A 25,842-nucleotide genomic window follows, 5' to 3' on the forward strand; every position below is an offset into this window, starting at 1 on the left:
TGACATTAATATGGTAAATTAATATTTTGTGCACAACTCTACTGCCAATTTTAAAGTTAATACGTGTGCATTTAATTTGCTTAGATTGGGAAAAGGTAAATAGAATTTAAATTAAGAAAAAAAATCCTACTGACATCACTGTCAGCCACATTAAAACACTTCAGGGGAGACAATGACAAATGTTCAACTATTGTGTAAAGGGTTATTTTAAGTTATATTCAGTGTCAAGTTCAAAAGGGCTAAATTACATAATAAAAAACATTTCCATAATTCTGCAAGTCAGATATCAGAGACATTTCAGTTCACAATTCTAAGACTTGGAAAATACATAATCTACAGAAATGATTATAAAACATCTCAATTTTTCCCATAAAGAAGTTACTCATCTCATTACTTGAAGTCACCTTTTGTTAGAAAAATCACAAACCATCACCAAAGTTAAGAGGAGGATTAGAATTCTTTTAAGAGGAAGATTTGTTAGGAAAAATATTTTTCCTCTACGTGGTAAAGGGCAGGAAGAATTAATGAAGGACAGCCTGGTCATCAGCACCACGCAGGGCAACTCTAACCAGATGTGCAAAGTGTAACTGCACAGTATAAGGGGCAGCATACTCTTGAAGTCATTACAGAATTAAATATGTTTTATAAATATTTGAGGATAGCTGGCAGTAACAGGTCTTGAGGAAGAGAAGGCTTTTTCCAATCTGCACGCAGGCACAGTTATGTTGACATTCATCATTATCATAAATTAACATGTCACTATTGTGATAGTAAAGGCATCCCAAAGGAAGTACATGAAGGTAGTGGGACAATAACAAGGTAGTAAAAATGGGCTTCGGTGTCAAACAGACCTATGTTTGAAACTATCCCTACTAATAAGCAGCAATGTGGCCTTAGGTAAATAAATGACTTGATGTCTCTGATCCCCCAGTTCCATATCTATAAAAAAGAAATAGGGCTTCCCTGGTGGTGCAGTGGTTGAGAGTCCGCCTGTGGATGCAGGGGACACGGGTTCATGCCCCGGTCTGGGAAGATCCCACATGCCGCAGAGCAGCTGGGCCCGTGAGCCATGGCCACTGAGCCTGCGCATCCGGAGCCTGTGCTCCGCAACGGGAGAGGCCACGACAGTGAGAGGCCCACGTACCGCAAAAAAAAAAAAAAAAAAAAAAAGAAATAATAAACATCAACTCCTAATCCTTATCATAAGAATGAAAGGAGAAAACAAGTGCAGAGCCCCCAGTACCACCTCTGACAACTAATAGGCACTCAAAATATCCAGATAACCATATTCTAAAAGCAATCAAATTTTGTATTGATGTCAAATAAGAATATAGGTGTTTGTTGACTTCTACTACTCCTCGCTTTAAAATCACATGCTCTCATTTTCCCTACGTACCTTGTCAAATTACAAGGATGGGTGCTCTATCTCATGCATCAACATGCTACATCCAGAGCGTCCAACCCTAACACAGTACAGTATATTTGTTCAATAAATGGAGCTGGTTAGATATTACAAAAGCAATGTAAAAATTCTAATATTCCCTAAATGTGACTTCCCTGCCCTGTTGATGGACAGGAGAATTCTAGCAGTATGCTTACTCTTTGTCTAATATGAATACCAAAAGTCAGCCATAAAATGATCTTAATCAGAGGGTCTTACCCTTTTTGGAAGTCACAGACCCCTTTGAGAATCAGATAAAGTCTATGGAACTTCTCCTCATTGTAATATACATGTAGGCATACACATAAAAATTTGCATGGAATTTCTTGGGGGTTAGGGATACTTTGAAGGTTATTATTAACTGTGGCCTCTAAGATAAGAATGCCAATCTAAATCAACATAGCCTTCTTTGTGCATTTAATTATAATCATCTTTTGGGATTACAAATTCTGGATGTGTATCCTCTGCTATTCCAATTAATTCTTTATTTAATCCAAAACTACTTCTCATAAGGTTCAAGGTCTTTCAACCTCTTAGAATTATCAGATAGATTTATCACTTAGGATGCTTTTATTTGTAAGTAACAGAAAACGCAATTCAAATTACTTTAAACAATGGAAGTATTTATTGGTCACATTACTTAAGTCCAAAAGTAAAGTGGACTTTGAACATAGTTTGATTTGTGTTCTAGATATTTCTGTGTAATTTTCTGTCCTATTCAGCTTTGTCCTCAGGCTGTCATTGCTAAGATCACAAAATAGCTACTGCATTTGCAGGCTCCACATCAGCACGTTATAGTCCAGGAGTAAAAGCACCTATGACAGAGCAAATTTCCAGCAAAATCACGAATGGCCCCCTGATTAAACAATACCTACACTAATCCTTGTAGAAAAAATAGTGCAAGATGCCAATAGATTTAGGCCTAGATAACTTGAAAGAATTGCCGTAGCAAGAATCCAATCAAATCTCACCCTTGGAGATGGGTTGGAATCAGTTACACCCAAAGTCATGATCATTCCCGTGCTTCCCTTTAATTTAATCCTTACAATATTTATTAATGTTGATCACATTCCTTCAGAGAAATCCAAGGCTTTTTAGCCTAGCATCCCACTGTAGTTCTTCACTCCCTTGCCATGATAGTTTTCTGTAGAAGTAAGATTGTGCTTTTTCCTTATGTGTGGGTATCCAGGACCCATCATTAACCCTTAATTTATTTTCAATTCATGTTTCTGTCATTACAGGCACATTTGTTGTCCAAGTCACTGCAACTGATGCTGATGATCCAACGTACGGAAACAGTGCTAAAATTGTCTATAGCATCCTACAGGGGCAGCCCTATTTTTCAGTTGAATCAGAAACAGGTTAGAATTCCTTTTGTATCTTCTTTTTACAATCTGTAATTTTAATTGACATGCTCAACTGAGCTAGCATATTTTTTAATAAAAACAATCAGTGTGATTGAATTTTCTTAGATTCATCTCCCAAACACCAGTGATACACTTGTAAATATGACATCCAGATCATTTTAAGCAAGAAATCTGACATCTTTCATCCACCATGTTTATTCAGAGGAGATTCGGAAAAATTACACATTGTTTTATTGTCTTTTCCAGTTTGAGATGAAGCTAAAAGGCCAACCCCTTCTGATAGCCAGTAGGGCTGTTTATACATATTCTGATTCTTCTTTTTCTAGTTATTTAGTGGGAGTGCATCTCTCTACCCTGCTGGGAAGCTATATGTAGCCATGTGATTTATTTGGGCCAATAAAATGTAGCAGTGATACGAGTCATTTCCAAGCGAAACTTTTAGACCTGGTGCACAATCCACCATGTTCCCTTCCTCTTGCCACAGTGATCGTGGATGGAAACCAGTATCGAGTGGATCTCCAGCCTGAATGCCTAAGGGTTTTCACGAGCAGAGCTTCTTACTGGCCTGCACAGAGCACTACAGCTCTGTTAAACCACTGAAATTTTACTTTTGTTGTCACGTTGTCTAGCTTATCCTAACTGCTGCTGCCCTAAAAAACAAAATGGATTGCCTTAATGGAATCATTTTTCAACATCTCATTTTTCTGCACTATCTCCACAAAGTAGCATACTATCTTATGATGAACTGTTTTTTAAATAAATATCACTTGTATTGTATAGTAAATTCTACACATATTTTTGCTGTCATAGTAGGAGTAGAGTTCCTTTTATACGATTTTTAAGCATCCATTATTGTTAGTAGAAATCAAAACCTTTCTAGGTTACTACATCCAGTTGGAAATCGATATAAGAGGTGCAATGAACTTAGAAAGAATCCCAAGGAAAAAGAAAATGCTGAGTTTAAAAACAATGAGGATGAAAAATTAGAATTATTCAACTTAAAGGACAGAAGGCTAAGGTGACCTCCTGTGTTTAAATAGAGAAGTACTATTATCTGGAGAACAGAAAGCAGCTTCACTTTCACTGAAGCCAGCACTGCAGGAATGAAATTGAGGTATTCATTCCTACCTATTGTCTGAGGTATTCTTGTTAAAAATAAAAAAAGATCTTTTCAGCTTCACTAGTCATTAAGCACTGGAATGTGCCACCTGAGAAGGTTATAAAGCCTTCTCCAGTGATTTTTGAAAGAATGCTGCTCATTTAAGCATACGCCTTACATAGAAATTAGACAAACTTTTAGAAGTTCTTTAAACTAATTATTTTATAACTACCTAACAATAGAGATAAATTTTACCTAACTGAAGAATGTTGCTCACTGCTGGGACCTGTTGAACTAAAGTTCACATCAGCTTTAGGGAAGAAATTCTCTAGGATCATACAAGATGACCATTATGAGACAACTGATGTTGTGTTTTTATAAGACCACAGTTTTGTGGTTTAGAAGATCCTCAGAACATTCATTATGGTGGGTATATTTGATGAGGAATTAGTTAATTCAGCAATGTGAAACTCAGGAGTCAGTTCAAGTATATATGACTTTATTAATTTCCTCATAATGCACCTACTGTCCTTTATCAAGCAGCTACAGTAGTATAGCACTGTGCCACATGTCAAGTTATATTTTGCTGTGTCATCTTATACCACTTACAGTCTGCACTATTGCAGGATGTGACTTGTGCTTGTTTTTATTCTCCTTGCATTATAGGTGTATGTTTTTTTCAATGTATCTATGTAACTACCTCCCCTATGTGGGTTTAATTTCCTTCAGTACAAAGGCTACCTATCATCAATCATCTTTATGGTCACCCACGACATCTGCATAGTGTTATGCATATGGTGGGTGACAATCTATGTTTGTTTGCATAAATAAATGATTTTGTAAAGTATTTTTAATATATCCCTTTCCATTTCTGAACTTCATATCCATAGGTATCATCAAGACAGCCTTGCTCAACATGGATCGTGAAAACAGGGAGCAGTACCAAGTGGTGATTCAAGCCAAGGATATGGGTGGACAGATGGGGGGATTGTCTGGGACCACCACAGTGAACATCACGCTGACGGATGTCAATGACAACCCTCCCCACTTTCCCCAGAGTAGGAACATTTGATTGAATGGGTGTCTTCAGTGCACTTTTGTAAAACTGTAACTTTAAGGATGATATTTATTTCCCATTATTATTATTAATTGCCAAAGTTAGTGAACTTAGTAAGAACTGGCACATTTATTAAAATGAGTTGACAACAGTGATGCTCAGTAGATGTGAACATTTATTGGTAATTAGCTGAGTGATAGTCTGATATGGCTGCTATTATAAAAGCAACATCATTGTTTTATTTTTCCTTATTAACAAGACTACCACAGGCATAAATATGCTTGTGCAGAACATATATATACAAGCATGCTGCTATTTGTTAGGAAAAATTTGACTTTATATTTTGTGAAATTAACCAGGCATATAATCTCCCTTAAGTCGTCACGAGGCTTTGCAAGGGGAGGATTTATCATTTTACTGTTTCTAAAAATACAACGGTGGAAATAACTTTGTACTTAATCCATTTGTAATCATAAATAGTTTTCTACATTATGGTTAATTGAGATGCCAAAAGTCATCTCTAAAATCTTTAACGCTCATGATTAGGTAAGAAGGAAGGTAAAGGAGAAACCAGCATTCGTAAATGCCCACTCTGTCTCAAGCAGTACACTTGACCCTTTCACTTAGAGACCTCAAGTAGGTACTGGTTTTAATGTCATTTTTCTTCCAGGATCAAAATTCCTTTCTGACTATGATTTCCTAAGAAAACTACCTGAATCCTGTCTTCCAGGAGAAAATAGCTGCCATCATTAAGTAGAAAACCCACTTACTCAAGCGTGGCCCTTTTGTAGAGCTGGTCAGCTAATAAGGGCTTCTTTTATAATGGAGATACACACAGATCAACAGGAAATAGTTTTATCTTGTTTATTTTTTCAAGTATTTTAGTCACAGTTAGTTAAATGCAAAAACAGAATAGCTAACTAATTTCTGATTTAACGGGGAGAAGAAAGGTTTTATGAACGCTAAAACATCCCCCACAGAAGCCTGAAATGAAAATATCAGGATCACCAGCACTTTTCCCAGAAACCTCCTTTTCCATATGGGGATGTCTTGGGGAAGGATAACAGAAGGATTACCCATACCAGGGGACCTTCCCCCTCTGTGCTCTCTCCTTGAATAAATAGACTGTGATCATTACTGCGTAATGTCCCGAGGCAAGGGACCCGAGAATATAGAAAGGGGCTGGAGGCACCGAAAGGGAAGTGGAATACACTAGAGAAAAACTTGGCATGTTTTATCATTTTACCAAGGATGAGCTCAATCAATACTTAGTGGATTAAATATTGTTGAAGGACTATATTTTAGTAGTGTCAAAGTCTAAATTTTTTTTTCCAAAGCAATTTGTGTAAATAGTTGGCAAAATGTAATGGGTGAGAATAGAATAAGTTTTGTTTTTACTATATGTCTGTTCCTAAGCACATGCTGGCCTGACAGATCTAATTGAAACTCACATGTACTCTCCTTCAACGAATTTTCCAACATGAGAAAAGTGTACATCTAGTTTTTTAATTAGTAATATAAATACAAGAATGGGAGAAATCTATGCAAAGAAAAAACACCAGTAAAATTTAAAGGAAGAAATTAGTCAAAATTAGAAAAAATTAAGAGCTTTTTTCTCAATGTATCTATCTATATCCCTAACTGCAACTAGACCAGCTTCATGTAGGAGTGAAGGAATCTCTACTTGGATACATTCTGGAAGTGCTATAATTTGTTTTCACCTTCAGTTATTATTAGCAATGACAGAAAGAGCTCTTTTTTTTTTTTTTTTTTTTTTTTTTTTGCTGTACGCGGGCCTCTCACTGCTGTGGCCTCTCCCGTTGCGGAGCACAGGCTCCGGAAACACAGGCTCCGCGGCCATGGCTCGCGGGCCCAGCTGCTCCGCGGCATGTGGGATCCTCCGGGATAGGGGCACGAACCCGCGTCCCCTGCATCGGCAGGCGGACACTCAACCACTGCGCCACCAGGGAAGCCCAGAAAGAGCTCTTTTAAAGAACACCTAGTAATTGGCTTAAAGTCACAGTTCAGGTTAAATTCTTTTTTATTCTTTCTGCTAGATTACATTAACAGGGGTCTTCACAACCTTCTGCGCCCTCCCTTCACAGTTCAGACTTTCTCACAATCACACCATAAACTTGGAAGCCTACTTACAGGACAAGAAAAGTGTTTTCCCTTTGCCACGAGACAGGTCATGAAATAGAAGGAATATTCTTAACAATCATGAAAGGAAAAACGTTAAGGAGACTAGGGCACCATTAATTATTTTAAGGAAAGCACAAATCTGCCTGCATCCATGGTAATGTCTGAACGAACTGCTAGAGAATGGGTTTTGTTTTTAGTATGATGCAGGGTAATTAGTCTGTGTTTGACTTATTTCTGTCTGGTGATTAATAGGTACATACCAATTTAAAACCCCTGAATCATCTCCGCCGGGTACACCAATTGGCAGAATCAAAGCCAGTGATGCCGACCTGGGAGAAAATGCTGAAATTGAGTACAGCATCACAGAGGGAGAGGGGCTGGACATGTTTGATGTCATCACCGATCAGGAAACCCAGGAAGGGATTATAACTGTCAAAAAGGTAATGCATTTTTAAAAATACCACACAAATGAAGGCATTTACTTTTCTCTGGTCCCCAAGTAACTGGGGGCAATTACATCTCACATGAACGTTGCTCTCAAGTCTTATTTTATTAATTTTCTTTTTAAGACCTAGTCTAATCACATTGAGAGTTCTTTGGTTGGCTTTCAGGGGTCCTCAATAATCTTATACATTCATTAATTCCATACTTTCAATAAATTTTTATTAAAAACTTCCTAAGTAAATAAATTATATAAACAAATGATAGACAAAAAATACATGAAATAAATAATGTAAGTGAAGAATAATAAAAACAGTTCCAGACAGTGTTCTAGATGCTGGAGGTGCAATAGTACATTCAACAGGATGGTCTCTCCTCTCAGGGAACTGCTCCCATGGACAAGTAAGCAAATAAACAAAGAAACATGTATAACTACAAACTCCGTTACATGCTTTGAAGGAAGAGAATAATACAAGCAGTGATAAAGATGGTTTGAATTAGAGAGGATATATAAAGACCACAAAAATAAAGTAACAAAATTTCCTGCAAGCTCTTTAGCTACTTTTTTGGAACACAATAATAAAATTTTTATATTCTAAATTCCTATTTTCCCCTATGTACTTATTCACTATTTAACCCCCAGAATTGTTTGGTACCACGGAGCAGTATACTAAAATATGGCAAAAATTAAAAACCAATAAACTGTGTGCTTCAAAGCTAAAAATAATATTCGTTTTGGTTACTTTTTTTAAAGATTTCACTTTTATCATGTATGGTGTAATATTTTCTCTCTCCTGTTGCATATTGTTGTATTTGCTGGTAAATATAAGCGTAAGTAGATGTAAATAAGAAGAAAAATTTTCCTCTTAAGCTTTGGATTACATGCCTTAATATCTGGAAACACAATAAAACATGTTTAAGTGACATTCAGATCAATGTTTTATACTATAATATAATTAGGAAGCCCATTAGTGTGCATTAACCTTTTTAATATTCTTGGTGCCTTATCATATTCAAACTGAAATTTTGCCTAGCCGACTAAATCACATTCACTAACGTCTTGATTAATTGTGTTTCTCGTGAGCCTTGTCATATTATCATCTAAAACTAAAAGTCAGCAACAAGCATTTGGGTTCACTATGTCTCCAGAAGCAGAGATACTTCTCCTAAAGACCTCTGACAACAGTGATCATTACTTTCTTTGGCAAGTAATTAGCCGGACGCCCTTATCAGGATATCACTTGGAATATTTTATCAACTCATGCCCAAAAAAACCCCATTTTTAATCTATTTTATCTGAATCAAGAACAGGGAATCATGCTGCAGACCAGTGGTTCTCCATCCTGGCTGCACAGTAGAATCACTAGGGGAGGTGTTTAAAAGTATAGATTGCCATCCCCACCCCAGATATTTTGGTTTAATGGTCCAGGGTGGGGCTCAGATATTGGCAGTTTTTTTAAATTAAAAAAAATTTTTTTGGCCGTACCACGCAGCATGTGGGATCTTAGTTCCCCGACCAGGGATCAAACCCACACCCCCTGCAGTGGAAGCACAGAGTCTTAACCACTGGACTGCCAGGGAAGTCCCTTGGCAAATTTTAAGCACTCATTAGCTGTTCAATTACAGCCAAATGTGACAACATCTGACACAGAAGGATCTACTACATATTTGCCAACCTGCCCCTGGCGAGGCTCCCTGTAGTCAAATATAAGGATTTTTTTTAAAGGGGGCCTATTCTAGGTTCCCTCCTGCTTCTAGGTTCCCTCTCCTGCCCATCATAACTTGCACATAAATCACCCTGGTGCGTGATTTCAGCCCACACTTCCATCAGGATTGTGTGGTATCTGAACTCCAATGTCTTTACCCAATATCATGCTGTGTAGTGATGTCTCAAAGCAACATGATCACTTTCATTTATCAGTGATTTGCACTAAAAATGGCTCATGCCTTGGCTTTCTGTGTCTTGGCTGCTTTAAATATGTCACTTCTTCCTCCCCACATCCCCCGCAAGCTCTTGGACTTTGAAAAGAAGAAAGTGTACACCCTCAAAGTGGAAGCCTCCAACCCTCACATTGAACCCCGCTTTCTCTACCTGGGTCCATTCAAAGATTCAGCCACAGTTAAAATTACGGTGGAAGATGTAGACGAGCCCCCTGTCTTCAGCAAACTGGCCTACATCCTACAAATAAGAGAAGATGCTCAGATAAATACGACAATAGGCTCAGTCACAGCCCAAGATCCAGATGCTGCCCGAAATCCTGTCAAGTAAGCACACTTCTGTGACATGTCTCTTCCATAAGTTTGTTGATTTATATTCAAATATTCACTTGTAAGTTGGAAAAGAGGAATCCCATTTTTCCAATTAGTTTTGTCTTCCTGAAAAACTGAAGTACCTTTACTAACTCTGCTCTCCTTGCTCAACATAAAATATTATTTTAGCAATGATGTAAACCTAAAAAACTCAAAATTTGGGGTGAAAAAACATAAAATGAACTATAAGGAGGTTACTGCTTACATGGAAGTGGTACGAGGTAATGCAGCTGAATGGTCTGGGTTTTTTTTTTTTTTTAGATCTTAGATTTGTCAGAGATTGGTGTGGAGTGGAGAAAGTATTTTTAACAAACAAGGCGCTGTGCTTGAAAGTCAGTTTTTCAAGCGTGGAAGAACCCACCATGTAACACTTACAGGCAGAGTTATGCTCCATTTGGATGCATAATTTTTTTCTGTTGCAGACATGGATAAAAACAAGCACTGTTTCATGATATACGTCTGTGAAATCCTGGGGAAATTAAATTAATAGAGCTGAATCCAAATATATACTATGTAAGCAAGCTCTATTTTCCCTGTACTTTCCTTACACCTTTGTTGTAAATCATGTTGTAAGAAAGACTCATTGCCCTTTGAGACCACCACTGCTTAAGTATTCTAGAATCTTATCATGAAAGCACTGGAGTCAACAACTTTGAGCCTTTACCAGTAGCTTAGTTGACTAGATGAGAAAAGTGCTAAACCAGAATATTATTGTGTAAATTATTCCTCATGAAGAAAGTAAGCAGACTGAGAAGCTGTACCAGTGAGTCTACAGATCTATTCTGATCAGGGCACTTGCTGTGTGCCAGGCATGTTCTAGGCACTAGAGATATGACAGAGAACAGTACCAAGTCCTGATCTCATGGAGCATACATTCTAATTGGGGAAAACAGAAATAAGCAAATGATAAATATATGCTATGTCCGGTGAAACTAAAGTGTAAGCAGTAAAATAAGACAGAGTATAGAAAACAAAGGGTATCTGGGGTGCTATTTTAGATAGTGTGGTCAGGCTTGGCCTTGTTGGAAATCATCTGAGTAAAGATTTGAATGAAATGAAGGGATGAACCACACTGCTCTCTGGGGCAGGAACATGCCAACAAGAGGGGAAAGCAAGGGTAAGGTCTGCTATCAGAGCTTGCTTGGCAGGTAGGAGTAGAGGCCTCCACAGCTGAGAGAGGGACAGGTGGGGAGTGGCATGGTATGAGGTGACAGGGAGGTTTGGTAGGTGGTGAGTGAAGCAGGGCCTACTGGGGTTTGTAGGCGCTGGTAACCACTGGATTTTATTCTGATTGAGGTAGGAAGCCGCTGGAGAGCTTTGGGTAGAAAAGTTAAGTAATCCAAAGCTACTCTCTAAGAGGACCACATTGGCTGCTGCATGCAGAGTATTATTGCAGATGAAAGAGTTTGAGGCTCTAAGGCAGTCGTTTTCCAACTTTTTAGCCATTGAGCCCTTGAGTTCAACTTTTTAGCCATTGAGTTCAAATGAAACCTCATGGCAAGTCCCACATCTAAGACTCAAAAATGCCTGGCTTATTTTCAGGGACTAATTTTAAATCTTTGGGAAAACAGACTCTGTTGTCTTATCATTCTACTGGAATACCTTAAATTGGATGATGGGCAACCCAAAGCAGCCACATGAGAGCCCCATGGGTCAAGTGTTCCTCCGTATACATTTAACATTATTAATAAGGAAAATGAATGATGGCCTCTGACCCTACAACACAAATAATCTTAAGTACTTTCCCAACGTGCAGAGTTCGTTCTACTGCATAAGACAAAAATCTTAGCAGGTCAACATCAAGACCAATTTAAAAGTGCTAATGCTGGAAGTTTATAAATATGAGCTTCGGTTACCTCTTTGATCAGTCAACATGCTTTTAATTGAAAGAGATAATGTCTTCTGGGAAGGTAGGCTTCATTTTTATGTCTGTTTTACTTTTTATACCAAATACCACTTTTACCCATTGCATTTATTTTATGTTTTATTACAGGAAGTAGTTAGCTCGTCAGGTTAGGTTGGCTGTCAGCTAATTTTAAAGTTTTTTCTGCCAGCCTTCCCTTGGTACATATGGATTTCATATATAGATATAGCTTTAAGGATAAAAATGCACATAGATATATTGGTATATAGATGCATATTCCAGTGGGTTTTTTTATAGGATAAACTGATTCTTATATTCGGAAATTACAACCACACATAGTTTTCAGTTATGCAAGACATAAATATTGCACAAGTAAGTGCTAGACACAATGTTAGGTGCACAATTAATACTGGAGAATTCTTCCCCCAAACAATGCTTTATCATTATGTAAGCACAAATCTTTAATTCTTTAATCACATAAAATAATTTTCTTCCAACAACTTCATATCACAAATGTCCTTGATTTCCATGGAAGTCTTATAAAATGTCACTCTGAATACTTATTATGAAAAATTTACATGCAAAGATATTTTCTTTTCCTGACCCACAAATCTCTCTTCAGGATACATGAGAAGACAAATTACTGAATCACAGAATACAGTAAAGTTCTAGGGGAAAAAACGAGGTACCTAGCAGAATGATCTGCTATAATCATGATGAGATTGGTTACATTTTTCCTTATCAGTTATTAATGTGACTGAACAGTAAATTTCTGGATATAAGTAGAAATTACTTTGGAAAGGAAAACAACAAACAAATGAGGCCTTGTGTGCCTCAAATGAGATATCTTTCCTAAACAATGTAGACATTTTAGGTTTTCTATTAATTTTTAAATCCCCAATTAAGGAAAGAAAATAATATACAATTATGGTATTTCCTAAACAGTCCTCTCTCTTTAAAATCAAAAGCCACCTTCAAGTAAAAATTCCTCACCCCCTTACCCTTTATTTCAAGGCTTGATTGGAAAATATGATTACTTGTAAAACTTAAAACTATAGCAGGAAGAAAAGAGGCAAAGAGCAAGAAAAGATTAGTGCTGTGTATAATTGTTAACAGCTTATAAAGGCAATAAGCGTCATGTCTTAAACTTGACATTTTTCATGAAAGAAAAAAATATATTTGTAGAAAATTATTAAATTCCTTACAGAGGCTATGAATACTGAGATTTCCTTTTTGGTAATTATGTCCTATAAATATTTATCGTTCTCAGAAATGAAGAAAGGTGATCAAGCAAGTTCAATGCAATCGGCTAAACTCTTAATGAATGTTGATTCATGACATAAATGGCAAAGCTATTTCATCTGTTTCAACCCTTTTGATAATAAAACACTAGATTTATGTAAACTGAAACTAAAATTCCATCTTGACATATATGAATCCATTGTGAACTTCATTAATTCTCTTTAAAATCAAGTTTAATTAGCCTACAATAATGGAATATATATATTTTTAGACACCTCCTAGATGACAAAAATAGATTTTATTCAGATAACATTGTTTATTATAATTCACTAGTAGTACTTTAAAACAAAATAATTAATTGAAATAGAATCTTGGAACATGGTACACTATTTGCAAGTTAGTAACAAGAGTTTTTTAAAAAAGCATTCATAATACTTCCACATGTGTATGACTAGGTAGGACATTTACTTAAAATATATTTCTACTGAGTTGACATTTTAAAATCTCCTATCATGATGTTCATTTTGAGAATTCAGCTAAAATAGGCAATTTTTTGTTCATAATGGCCTTCGCATATCAACTTTCTTCTGAGTTTTCTCTTTAATGCTCCCCCCATAAAACAGGGTGTATACATATTTTTCCCTTACATATGACTATTCCAGACACTAGTAATACATTTATAAAGAAGATAACATTTCTCAAAATCTACTAGTCTTTCATCAATTTCAGCGTTGAAGACTTTGTCCTGTTTGGGTTTCTAAAGCACCTCTTGGTTTTCTTTGAATTCTCCAAACTCTCCTTTTTAAAGATTTATCAAATTCCTACTCTACTCTGGGCACTGTTCTAGTCCCTGTGGGTCTCCATTCTCCCGTTCATCCTTTAAGCAACTCCATTCTTTGCATTTTTCCCCATTCTCTTCCTAGAGTGTTGAATAGGAAATCTAGATTGTCAGTCTGGATGTTTATCTTGAGCTTCCTGAACTTTCCTCAGGCACCTCAGCCTCAACATATCAAAACTGGAACTTAAGATCTTCCCCAAATCCTGTTCTTCACTCCTATCATTTGTGACAGCACTGTCCAACCATTCTCCAAATTCAGCCAGTGATCTTTGTTAAGCGTGAGTTAGATGGTGACACTCCTCTGCTTAAAATCCATTGGAAGATCCACATGAAGTTCAAATAAACTCCAACTCCCCCCCACAGCCAGCCCATCCTTCTACAGTCCCAACTGTGGATCTCTCCGCAAGCTCATCTGCTATTTCCCTCTCCAGATTCACTAACCTCAGCCACATTAACCATCTTTTGCTTTTTCAACATAACAATTTTTTTAATAAAATGGATAACAGAAAAGTAGCCAATAACCGTACTTATGCACACACACACACACACACACACACACACACATTAAAGTCCTAACCAAATGTCTAAAAATTTAAGTTAAAATGTAACAATTACTATATAAACTTGATCTAAATTACATTTCTTAGAAATGAAACTTTAGTAATGATACTCAAAATCATGCAACTTGTCTAGTGGGTGTACTATTAAGACCTCAATTGTAAAGAAATAATTTATCAGAATATTTTGCTTAATATTAAGTTACCGATATTCAAATACGTGCTACAGGTACAAAAAAATTCATGTAACAGATTTTCTGGGAATAGTTTTAGGATGTGAGAATAGCAAATCAAAGAAAACCTTTCTAAATTCTGCTCTGCATTATCAGGTATTCTGTTGATCGACACACAGATATGGACAGAATATTCAACATCGATTCTGGAAATGGTTCAATTTTTACATCGAAACTTCTTGACCGAGAAACATTGCTGTGGCACAACATTACAGTAATAGCAACAGAGATCAGTAAGTCCACCCTTTTACCACTGCTGTCCCTGATTGACAGAGAGAGCATCTCCATAAGGGCTAGTGAAATGTGGCTGAAACTCGTCACCATGTATTGATGATCCCACTCGATACTTATTGAGGGAAAGAGCTCTGCAATGATTTGCACTAATGTTTCTTCTAGACACATGTTGGTTCGTTCCTAAATACAGAAGCAACTGTGGAAGTTCTGCAGTTCGGGAACAATAAAACAGGAATGCATCTGTCAACCTAGGTTGAATTGGTACATGTTGGATTTGATTCCAAAAAGCTTATAAATCAGAACATTACAGAAGTAGCTAAAAGAAATGGGCTCACAGACATTGTGTGTGTGTGGCTGGGAGGAGAGGGTGGAGATCAAGTATATTCTAAAATGTAGGCATTGTTTAGGAATCTTTTGGATAGTCATCCTTTAGCTTTTTGTAGAATGTCTATTTCAAAATTGTTACAGAATTAAGAGATATAAATTGTAACTTTTTCATGGTACACCAAAGTGACTAGTACTAATCACCAATACTAATCAACACAATGTTTAGAATGAATTTTATGGCAGTCCCCATGAAATTTAAGGCAGAGAAAAATAGGGCCAAAGGAATACTTCAAATAAAATGGTTATATACAGTGAAAACTGTATAATGTAAACACAATGTATAGACCTAAGTAGATGAAAGAAAAATGATCTTTAAAATAACATTTAAATGTTTGAAAACAGGCTTCTAAATTATAGCTCATTTTTTAGTTTTTGTTTTTGATTTTAAAAGTTCAAACATTTTTAGCTCAGTGGGGTATCTAGTGTGAAATACTCCATATCAAATGGTATAATACAGTAATATTCTTTGTCAACATAACTCATGAGATTTGAAGTGACTGAAAGATATTGAATAGAATAACAACCAACGTGGACAAAATGAAGCATTTCTTTCAGATAGTGATAAGAACTCCTCATTATAAATTTGTTAGGTAGGAATTTGATTTTCAGAATTTATGTGGACTATTGTGGATACCAATGACAGAATACTTAAAGCTTTAAAATTACAAAATTATTTCCCACTGAAAAGATCATTTTTTATAACATCATGAAATTTTATTTTTTACTGAAGTAGTCATCTCATGTGTATTTTAAACTTTGTACCTAAAAATTTCTGTTTTTAAGATTTAATGTTTCTATGATATCTTTGAAAGTACTAGTGATAAAGATCTTTTAAAACTTCATCTTCTGCAGCTCTAACTTGGGAAGAATAATGTGAGCAAAATTTTAGATGCAAAGGAACCTAAGAATTTTACTGTCCAAACTTCTTAACTACCTTTGATGCCAAGAGCCAAGAGCTTGTATTAAACCAACTGTCTCCCACTCCAGGGCCATTGCACTTGCCATTTCCTCTACCTCGAGAGCCGGAAATATTCACATGGCTTAATCCTTCTCTTCATTCATATCTCTATGCAAATGGCATCTCATCAGAGAAGCCAATCCTGGTCATCCCATAAAAAGCAGCACCTTCATCTCTCTCCAGTCCCTTTTACCTGTTTAATTTCTCCATAGCATTTGCCATCTGGCACATTATATATTTATGTGTTTACAGTTTGCCTACCCCCATAAGAACAATGCTCCAGGAAGCAGGATCTTTGTTATGTTCCCCATGTATCCCAGCACCCCAAATAGTGGCTGGCACTAGTTAGATATTAGATGCTCATTAAATATTTATGAAGTGAACAAACAAATAGACATGAGTGAAGTGAGTGCAGAGACCTGAGGTAAGAGATTCCAGCTCCTGATTCTTTGAACAGGAATCTGCCTTCCATACTACCCAGGAGATTATCAGAGATGACAGCCAAAATACTTCATTTATCTCAGGTCTTCAAACACTGATTCTGCTCTATCATTATCCTAGATGAACAGCCTAGGCTTTGGAGTCAGACAGACCCAAGTTTGAGTCTAGGCTCCAGTCTTTACTATCTCTGTGAATATGGACATGTTACCTAACTTCTCTGTGTCTCATCTATAATATGATGTGTTTCCTCATCTATAGTATGGGGGCAATAATTATATTTATCTCAGAAGTTTATAAGGATTAAATAAAATATAACAAAGTGCTCAGCACAATGTCTAGCTCTCAATCTAAAAAACTAAGACCATTAACAATCATTATTATCCCATCCTTTTTCCTTCTGCCCACATTTTTCCCATCTGCCTACTTCCTTGGCTTCCTTTAAAATATGCTTCTAAAATTCCTCTCCTGGAGAGCTTTTCTTTATTTTGTGTTACTCTGGGGTTTGTTATACAGTTGCACTGTACCAATAGAAGTAGCTTTGTCTCCTAGATATTTCCATCAGGTGTATCCAACTCCAGAAGTACCAAACAATCTAATTCTACTTTTTTGTGACTATGATGATACATAATGCACTGTGGTACTCACAGGAGCCTTGGAGAATCTATGTATGAATGAGAAAGGAGTGAGTAACCATCATCTAAAGGGGACTGGCCATCAGCATATAAATGCCTCTTCCTTTCTTTTTGGCATTTTGCAGATAATCCAAAGCAAAGCAGCCGAGTACCGCTGTATATTAAAGTTCTAGATGTCAATGACAACCCTCCAGAATTTGCTGAATTCTATGAAACCTTTGTCTGTGAAAAAGCAAAAGCAGATCAGGTGAGTTTCATAAGAAACTAAATTAATTAACTCAGATTAATTTAGATCTTCTAATAATTCAGATGATACACAAAGCTGAGGGCAAGTTTTGAATTATCTATGAAATAAATGCCAACAAAATTATTACTATAAATAAGAACGAGGATGAATGTTTAACTTGCATTAAGAGAACAAACAGTTTTTAAGAACAGGAAGTTCATCAGTGTCAAAGACTGATGCTGATCCCAAATCAGTCTTAAGTTTTGATATAAAATAGATTAGTCACAGCTTTATTGGAAAAATCTTTATTGGTGAGCAGATACTTTTAATTACCATATATACTGGAAAGTAAAAGCTAGAACATATTTTACAATTGCCTATAATTCATAGTTTCACTTACTTACATTGCCCATCTGTACAAGCAGTACAAATTCATGAATGTTTTACTGTTTTACACATTTGTCCCCACCTGAAATCAGTCTTTTCTGCCAGTGAAATAAAAACTATGTTACAGTTTGTCAAAATAGAATTGCACTGTTAAAATGCATGTTAAAATGAGAAGCTGAAGTTGTGTGTTTTATATTCAAACTAGCTTTTTTTGCAGGTTGATGGCTTGTGTATATGCCAAGATTGCATTTCTAAGCAGGCTGTCCAAAGAGTGCCTCCATTTGCTTAAGTTGCAATATTGTCATAGATCATTGTGATATTTTATAGCTTGGTATCACTCTAGGGCCATGTTTCTCAACCCAGGTGATATTGCCCCCCAGGGGACATTTGGCAATGTCTGGGGACATTTCTGATTGTCACAAGGAAGAGGGTACTGCTGGTTTGGAAGGAGGAGACCAGGCTTGCTGCTAAAAATGCTACAGTGCACAGGACAGCTCCACAACAAAGTATTGTCCCTGGCTCTATTTCCGGCCTATTAGTTCTTTGCATACAGTGGATTCATTGTAAATTTTCTAGAGGCTATCGTTTTAAAAGTAAAATTAGAAATCATTTGATCAAGCCATTTACTGCAAAACTGTAAGAAACACTTTTGAGTTAGCAAAACTTGATGGCAGCTTTATGGTTTCAATTTTAGTTGATTCAGACCCTACGAGCCATTGACAAGGACGACCCTTACAGCGGGCACCAATTCTCATTCTCTTTGGCCCCAGAAGCAGCCAGTGGCTCAAACTTTACCATTCAAGACAACAAAGGTAAATGAGCCCAAGTTGCCTTGTCTGTCTATATATCTATATCTGCATCTATTATCTGTCTACTCCCATCACAATTGATCCAATATATAACATGGTTTCCACTTCCATTCACCACTTTGCTTTCTGGTTCCAGACAACACAGCGGGAATCTTAACTCGGAAAAATGGCTATAATAGACACGAGATGAGCACCTACCTCCTGCCTGTGGTCATATCAGACAATGACTACCCAGTCCAAAGCAGCACTGGGACAGTGACTGTCCGGGTCTGTGCATGTGACCACCAAGGGAACATGCAGTCCTGCCATGCGGAGGCCCTCGTCCACCCCACGGGACTGAGCACGGGGGCTTTGGTTGCCATCCTGCTGTGCATCGTGACCCTACTAGGTAAACTGCTTCTCCCTGCATCCTATCTCCCCATGCTGAGGGGCACACACTGTTACTGTGGCTCTCTAGATTTATCCGCCTCCCCCATTAAGGCATACAGCCTGATCTAGGTGAGTAGAGTTATGTGCTGAGAATCTTATGTTGTTCACCCATGAACTAGTTTTTGCTTGAAAATGGCTTTGGAGAATGAACAGCTGTGAAACTTGCCCATGTCTTTCCCTACCCAGGGAGTCATTCCACCAAAAGAATCTCTTTTCTATCAGAATGGGAATGAATCACAGGGGGATTTGAGGGCAATATAAATATGCCCTTTCCATTTCATTTGTTGTTTAATATTTAACCTGACAAATGTTAAATTTTCAAAGAACAAAAGTCATTCATTGGACATGGGGTATGTGATGAAGGCCATTTCTACAAAGGTAAATTTTAAAGATCAATGGGAAAGTGGAAAGAGAAATGTGATGACTTTTTTTTTTCTCATACAGGAGAATAAATAGTGGTGAAATTTTCTTTAACTCAGAAAACTTATTTGGATCCACCCACTTAAATAACTACCTTCTTAGCATTGCTCTCTGATTGCCACATACACGATGCCTATTATTTCTCAGACTCTCAATAATAAATAACTTTGTGACTAAGGAAATAAATCTTTGACCTAAAAGAAATGAATGAATAGTGAAAATCAAGATCTAACGGTGATTCAAAGGAAATTTTTACCCCCAACCAACTAATTAAGTGCACAAGTTGAGCTCAAAATGCTCCAAAGTCCCTTGACTGTTGTGAACTAAGAAATCAAACGTTAGCTAATGCAGCCCTTCGAAAAAAAAAAGTTAAGATTTGAGGAGCTTGCCTACACCATGGGGGGAAAAAGTAAGCCAGAGTTAACCTGGATTGCACAGAAGGAGAAAAACTCCTTTTTAAAAAATGACAATATAGTGACTTCGAAAAGAGGAAAGGAAAACCTCCATTTCTCCAAGAAGAGAAAGCCTAGGGATCCCTGTTCAAGAGTTTCACATTCCAGATCAACTCTGCTAATTATAACAGAGTCTTGAAACTTGGCTAAAGAACTGTGATTCTCTTTGTCAGCTAAGGTTTGGGGCAAGTATTTTAAGATATGAGGGTAAATAAAAACTGACAGTATGCAAAGACAAATTAGTGTTCCAATGGTGTGAGTCTGTAAAAATTGTTTTCCAAGAGAAAGATATGAATATCCTTTTTGATAAAAAAAAGAGGTTATATGGGCTTCCCTGGTGGCGCAGTGGTTGAGAGTCCGCCTGCCAATGCAGGGAACACGGGTTCGTGCCCCGGTCCGGGAGGATCCCACATGCCACGGAGCGGCTGGGCCCGTGAGCCATGGCCGCTGAGCCTGCGCATCCGGAGCCTGTGCTCCGCAATGGGAGAGGACACAACAGTGAGAGGCCTGCGTACCGCATTTAAAAAAAAAGGTTATTTTTAGAAGGGCTAGACTGGCATGCAGTACTCAGGTAGAATTCCATGGACTCGTGGTCTATGGAGGAAGAGCCAGCCTTCGCCTCATAGAGGTCATGCTTCCCTTCCCTCATCATCTACCCACTTTGTCCTCCCCCTTAGTTTCCTTCTAACCAGCTCCCTATGTCCTCTCTTTTCGTCTTTTCCCTCCAGTGACTTCACTGTCTCCTCATTACTTCTAATTTGCCTCAGTGTTTCCCACATCTTGTCTAGTCTCTTTGGAATACTGTACCTAATTAAAAAGGAGAAAAATGGGATCTAATCTTTACTAGGCTCACAGCATGGGCTAGACACTGGGCAAGACGCTTTACAAATGTCTTTCTCACTGAATCCTCAGAACCATCTAGTCTATATTTACCTGCATCTTACATATGAAAACTGAGGCCCCAGGGTGTGAAGCCAAGTTACACAGCTAACAGGTGGTAGAGCTAAGTTCCAAACGCAGGTCTTTACCCTGCCGACCCCTGGCGCTTCCACACTGTACTCTAGTTTCTCCATGAACTTATAGAATGCAGTGTAACTTTCAGGCTGAAAGAGAGCTCGAACTAAAAATGAGACCATTGAAGAAAGTGGCAGCAAACCTGAGAGTTGGTAAGAGAAGGAAAGCCACATTGATATAGGAGGAAATCTGCCATCAAGAAAGTGGATCATGTGGCATCTGTTGTTTTTGTCAATAAAGCAACAGTTAAAAACAACTACTACATCTCGTGCTTCTTTGGTGCTTTAGAGTTGGCATAATAACTTGCACACTGGGCACTGTGTTATTGCTTCTCTTTTACAGAGAAGGAAACTGAATTAGAAAGGTCGGATCGTTTAAGTGAACCTAGATCTGCTGATCTCAGATGCCTTGCTACCTTCCAGTTTTATGATGGGATTTGAACACAAATTTGTCCAAGCACCCTGGCCCCGAATATGTCACTGCTGTCCTCTGGCCTCAAGGTGGTAGAGAAAAGGGAAAGGCTCAGTTACAGAGAAGACAGCATTTTACTTTCTCAGAGTGTTTTTGTTCCATGTGCTTAGAACTCACATTTTCGGTTTATAAAAGTTAGCTTTGAAAAAGATCTTCCTTTTAGACAGTTACACCCTCAAGAAATTCTGTTCAGATATGCATTGGGCCAATAAGAAAAGATATAGGCAGTTGTAACAGTAGGAGAATTAGGCAGTGCACAAATGCCTTTAAATTACTGAATGCGCCCTCTGTCTTCTAGACAATTGCACTTTCAGGCGTGCACAGGAGTAAAAGACAAGATATAGGCACCTTAAGCTGGGGAAAAATCAGGAAGTGATAAATGCCTGCTATCTCGCCTTAAATGTTGGAATGAACCTGTGTCCATCAGAATGTATTTCTTTGAGCGACAGTTAGCTTGATCCTATTCTCTATCCCAAAGGCTGTCCTTACTTACAACCCTCTGTTTTGCAAATCCGCGTCACACTGGGTACCAGCATAAAAAGTAGATTAAGAGCATCCCTCCACCCAAAGCCATGCAATTTTCCACCCACCTGGACCCCCCGGGTAAAGTGAAGGCGTACAAAGCACCCACAGCCCCATTTGACATGGCCCTTCCTACTCCGCCCGTCTCCCCGGCACCTCACACGCTGCAGGCACACACCCACCCCGTGGCCTTCCTCCTAGCTCTGCCTTCTTCTCCAGACAGTTCCTTGGATAACTCCTCGTCTCTTTGCTCAGATGTTACTTCCTCGATGACGCAGTCTCCCCCCAGAAAATATATACAGCCCCTCAGACGTACACGGAAGTCCTTCCCACCCTCCCTACTCTGCTCTACTTGTTTCCATTGCACTTATCACCTTATAATAATTTCCTTATTTATTACATACATTGTTTTTTTCTGTCTCTATCCGCCACCCCCCCCACCACCACTCCTGCCTCCCTTTTTCAGACAGGCTCTTGATCTCTTTTTTTCCATTGATAATGCTTAGAACTATACCTGGCACAGAGTTGGCACTAAATATATATTTATTGAATGAACAAATAAATAAATACCCTGAATAAAAGGGATAAATGAGGCATCAGGATACTCTCTGGCAGCAAAAGAGAATGTCTACCGTTACACAACCGCATGCTTGAAAACAGCAAAATTGCATATCCTTTAGAAATAGTCTGCAATCCAAACATGCTTCAAAGCAGGGTAATTAAGAGTACAGGCTTTTTAGTCTGACTGACCTAGATTTCAATTGTTCGTATGAGAGACATCTCTAAACCTCAATTTCCTCTTATGTAAAATGGAGTTATAATGACGGTACCTACTTTGTAAGACTATTATGATAATTAAATTCGATTCGGTATGTAAAGCACTTAGCACAGCGCTTGGCACATAGAACTATCTCGATAGATCACCAATTAGTAACACTATTAACATCTGAAATGTTAAATATATAGACACCTGGGTGTGCCTATATCCATTAATATAGAGATAGATATACACATCCACCAAAACCCATTATTCTGTCATTCTTATTGTGATAATTCAATTTGCATGGCTCATAAAAACTGGACCATGTTATGGATGAGAGTAAAGAGAAGTTACTGGTACTAATCTCCCATGGACAACCCCAGGTTAACAATGCATTTTCTGCCCTGGATGGCAGTTTCCTCTCTAAGCTGTCAGTATGTTTTCACTTTCTCATCCATGTGTTCATTCGTGGATGTGTCTCTTTACAGTAGCCAGCTGTTTTCTACCCAACCAGCTATGAAGAAACACCAGGAGCTATTTAAACACAGTTCTTGCTTTGCCTCTAATCCGAATTAGGAAAAATCAAAAGAACAAACATTCCGGTCAACAAACTTACAGAACATGAAACTCTGAGAGATTTTTTAAGTTCCCACTTAAATGTGTTTATTTTGTTTAGCCTAAACACAGATAATCTGGCATGTGCACTATTACCTGCCCCCTTCAAACTGGCTGATCTTGAAGTCCAAAATGGCTTACTGAATTGTATCTGGGTCTCTGCAGGTATTACCTGTACTTATATGTAAGAAAGGTATCCAAACATCCACGTCTCTACTTTGGGTTTTAAACTAACTTTATACTTTTCTCGGGAAAAAAAAGAAGGCATCAGTGCCAAAGTTATTTTAGAAGTGGAGTTATGCAAACCCTTCAACACATCCCCGAAGGTGCCAGCCTTGTGCTTATAAACAGTTTCAGAGCATTTCAGGTGCTCAGCATAATTTTCACTCTTATTGCAGTACTCTCACTGTGTTTGAGCTCTTTTTTATTATTATTATTCTTTTCCTTACCTTGAAACTAGTCTGCCATTTTAAAGCAACAAGGAACTACTGACAAAACATGAAGGTGTTTTATCCACTACTTAAATCCTAACTTTCTTTCAAATAGTTACTCGATTTGGGGGTGGGAGAGGGTCGTGGTTTGATCATGCGTGGAGGCACGTGCAACCTTAAGGAAGCAAAAGTTGAGTCTCGAGTAGTTTCCTCGGAAACTTTGAAAACTTCGCTTTGGAACAGTGTTTCTTCCTGACGTTAACTGGTCGGCAAATTAACTTTCCCTTCCCTCGCTGTTTTGTTTCTGCTTCCAGTGACAGTGGTGTTGTTTGCAGCTCTCAGGCGACAGCGGAAAAAAGAACCTTTGATCATTTCCAAAGAGGACATCAGAGACAACATTGTCAGTTACAACGACGAAGGTGGGGGAGAGGAGGACACCCAGGCCTTTGATATCGGCACCCTGAGGAATCCCGAAGCCATAGAGGACAGCAAATTACGCAGGGACATTGTGCCCGAAGCCCTTTTTCTACCCCGACGGACTCCAGCAGCTTGTGATAACACCGACGTCCGAGATTTCATTAACCAAAGGTTAAAGGAAAATGACACGGACCCCACTGCCCCGCCCTACGACTCCTTGGCCACCTTCGCCTACGAGGGTACCGGTTCGGTGGCCAATTCCCTGAGCTCGCTGGAGTCGGTGACCACGGATGGAGACCAGGACTACGATTACCTTAGTGACTGGGGGCCTCGGTTCAAAAAGCTCGCAGATATGTACGGAGGGGTGGACAGTGACAAGGACTCCTAATATGTTGCCTTTTTCATTTTCCAGTACGACACTGAAACATGTGAAGTGTCTATTTCTTTCTATTTATCCACCTCTCCGTGAAGGGTTCTCTGTTCTACCCGTTCCAAAAGTCAATGGCTGCAGTCCGTTCGGATCCAATGTTAGAGACTTTTTTTCTAGTACACTTTTATGAGCTTCTGAGAGGCAAATGTTTATTTTTTAGTGCATCCAGTTAACCATGTCAGCCCAACAGGCACCGTGCTGGAGGAGAGGATGGGGAGTAATCTTCTCCCCTGTTCTGTTAGTGCAGGTTTGGAACGTGCTCAATTTCACTGGCCTGGTCTCTTACTACATTGCATTGACTCAAGGTCAGCTGACTGCTCTGTACATTTCACATGCTAATGGGATAAGGGATTATACCTTATAAAAATATAGTTTTAGTTAAAGAAATGAAGGAGGAACCACTGTTCCTGGTATATCAGCTCACAAGGAGATCATGAACTATATATGGGTGTGTATTTCTGTCACAAAGAATTTAAAATGATATTTGCCAGTCCTGTTTACCCTTCATGATCTTTTTCTGGCACCAATAACTACTCAAAACATCAGATCCACCAATGTTTTGAGATTCGCCTTCTTCTTTAGGAAATGATGCCAATTAAATGGTAACATTCAAAGATAACCAAAAAAAAAAAAAATCTTAGTAAGACCTCATTCCTTGTCACTGACTCATAATTTGTTATATATTAGACATACAAAAGTTTGCCCTTGCACCATATAAAGGGAAAAGAAAAATAGCTAATAAATGTTAACAAAGGAAATATTTAGCATATTTTAAAGTTTGGGCCACCAAATGTATCAGGGATCACTTGAAATTATTTCAGCCATCAGTAGGCTAATTACAAATAAGTCTAAATTGTTTAAAAAGTTCTTGAAGGAACTTTTCTGAGACAAAGTTTAACTCCTTGTCTGTAATTGTCAGTATTATTCTAATATACTTGAAAGTAGCAGTGTGAAGTACAGTAATTCATATTCTTCAGATACTTCTTATACACTTAAGTTGCATTAGTGAAGGTAGATTAAATAAAACTCAGATCCCTCTCTCAGAGTCTAATGGGGAGGTAAGAGCCAGTCACACTTGAACTTGACACCCTGTCCTTCACGTTCAGAAATATCCGTATATTTATATAACATGGTACATATAGATGAACATTGAAATCATGGTGAAAACCTACATATTACATGTTTGGAAGACAGTTACAAAGGGAAAACTTGGATT

General features: G+C 38.0%; 1 protein-coding gene across 1 annotated transcript in view; it reads left to right on the plus strand.

Annotated features, from left to right (window-relative positions):
- CDH6 (cadherin 6) overlaps positions 1 to 25,191 on the plus strand; it is a 57,215-nt gene extending 32,024 nt beyond the window's left edge. Inside the window, exons 3-11 of the mRNA XM_081231774.1 lie at positions 2,683 to 2,802; positions 4,798 to 4,965; positions 7,359 to 7,546; positions 9,559 to 9,812; positions 14,688 to 14,824; positions 17,369 to 17,490; positions 18,551 to 18,668; positions 18,802 to 19,053; positions 24,094 to 25,191. Of these exons, the coding sequence (XP_081087900.1) occupies positions 2,683 to 2,802; positions 4,798 to 4,965; positions 7,359 to 7,546; positions 9,559 to 9,812; positions 14,688 to 14,824; positions 17,369 to 17,490; positions 18,551 to 18,668; positions 18,802 to 19,053; positions 24,094 to 24,584 (1,850 nt within the window). The 3' untranslated portion in view covers positions 24,585 to 25,191. The remainder of the gene's footprint in view (positions 1 to 2,682; positions 2,803 to 4,797; positions 4,966 to 7,358; positions 7,547 to 9,558; positions 9,813 to 14,687; positions 14,825 to 17,368; positions 17,491 to 18,550; positions 18,669 to 18,801; positions 19,054 to 24,093) is intronic.
- Positions 25,192 to 25,842: the final 651 nt, after the last annotated feature.

This window comes from Mesoplodon bidens, assembly GCF_964165515.1.
Source record: "Mesoplodon bidens genome assembly, chromosome: 4".
NCBI lineage: Eukaryota > Metazoa > Chordata > Mammalia > Artiodactyla > Ziphiidae > Mesoplodon > Mesoplodon bidens.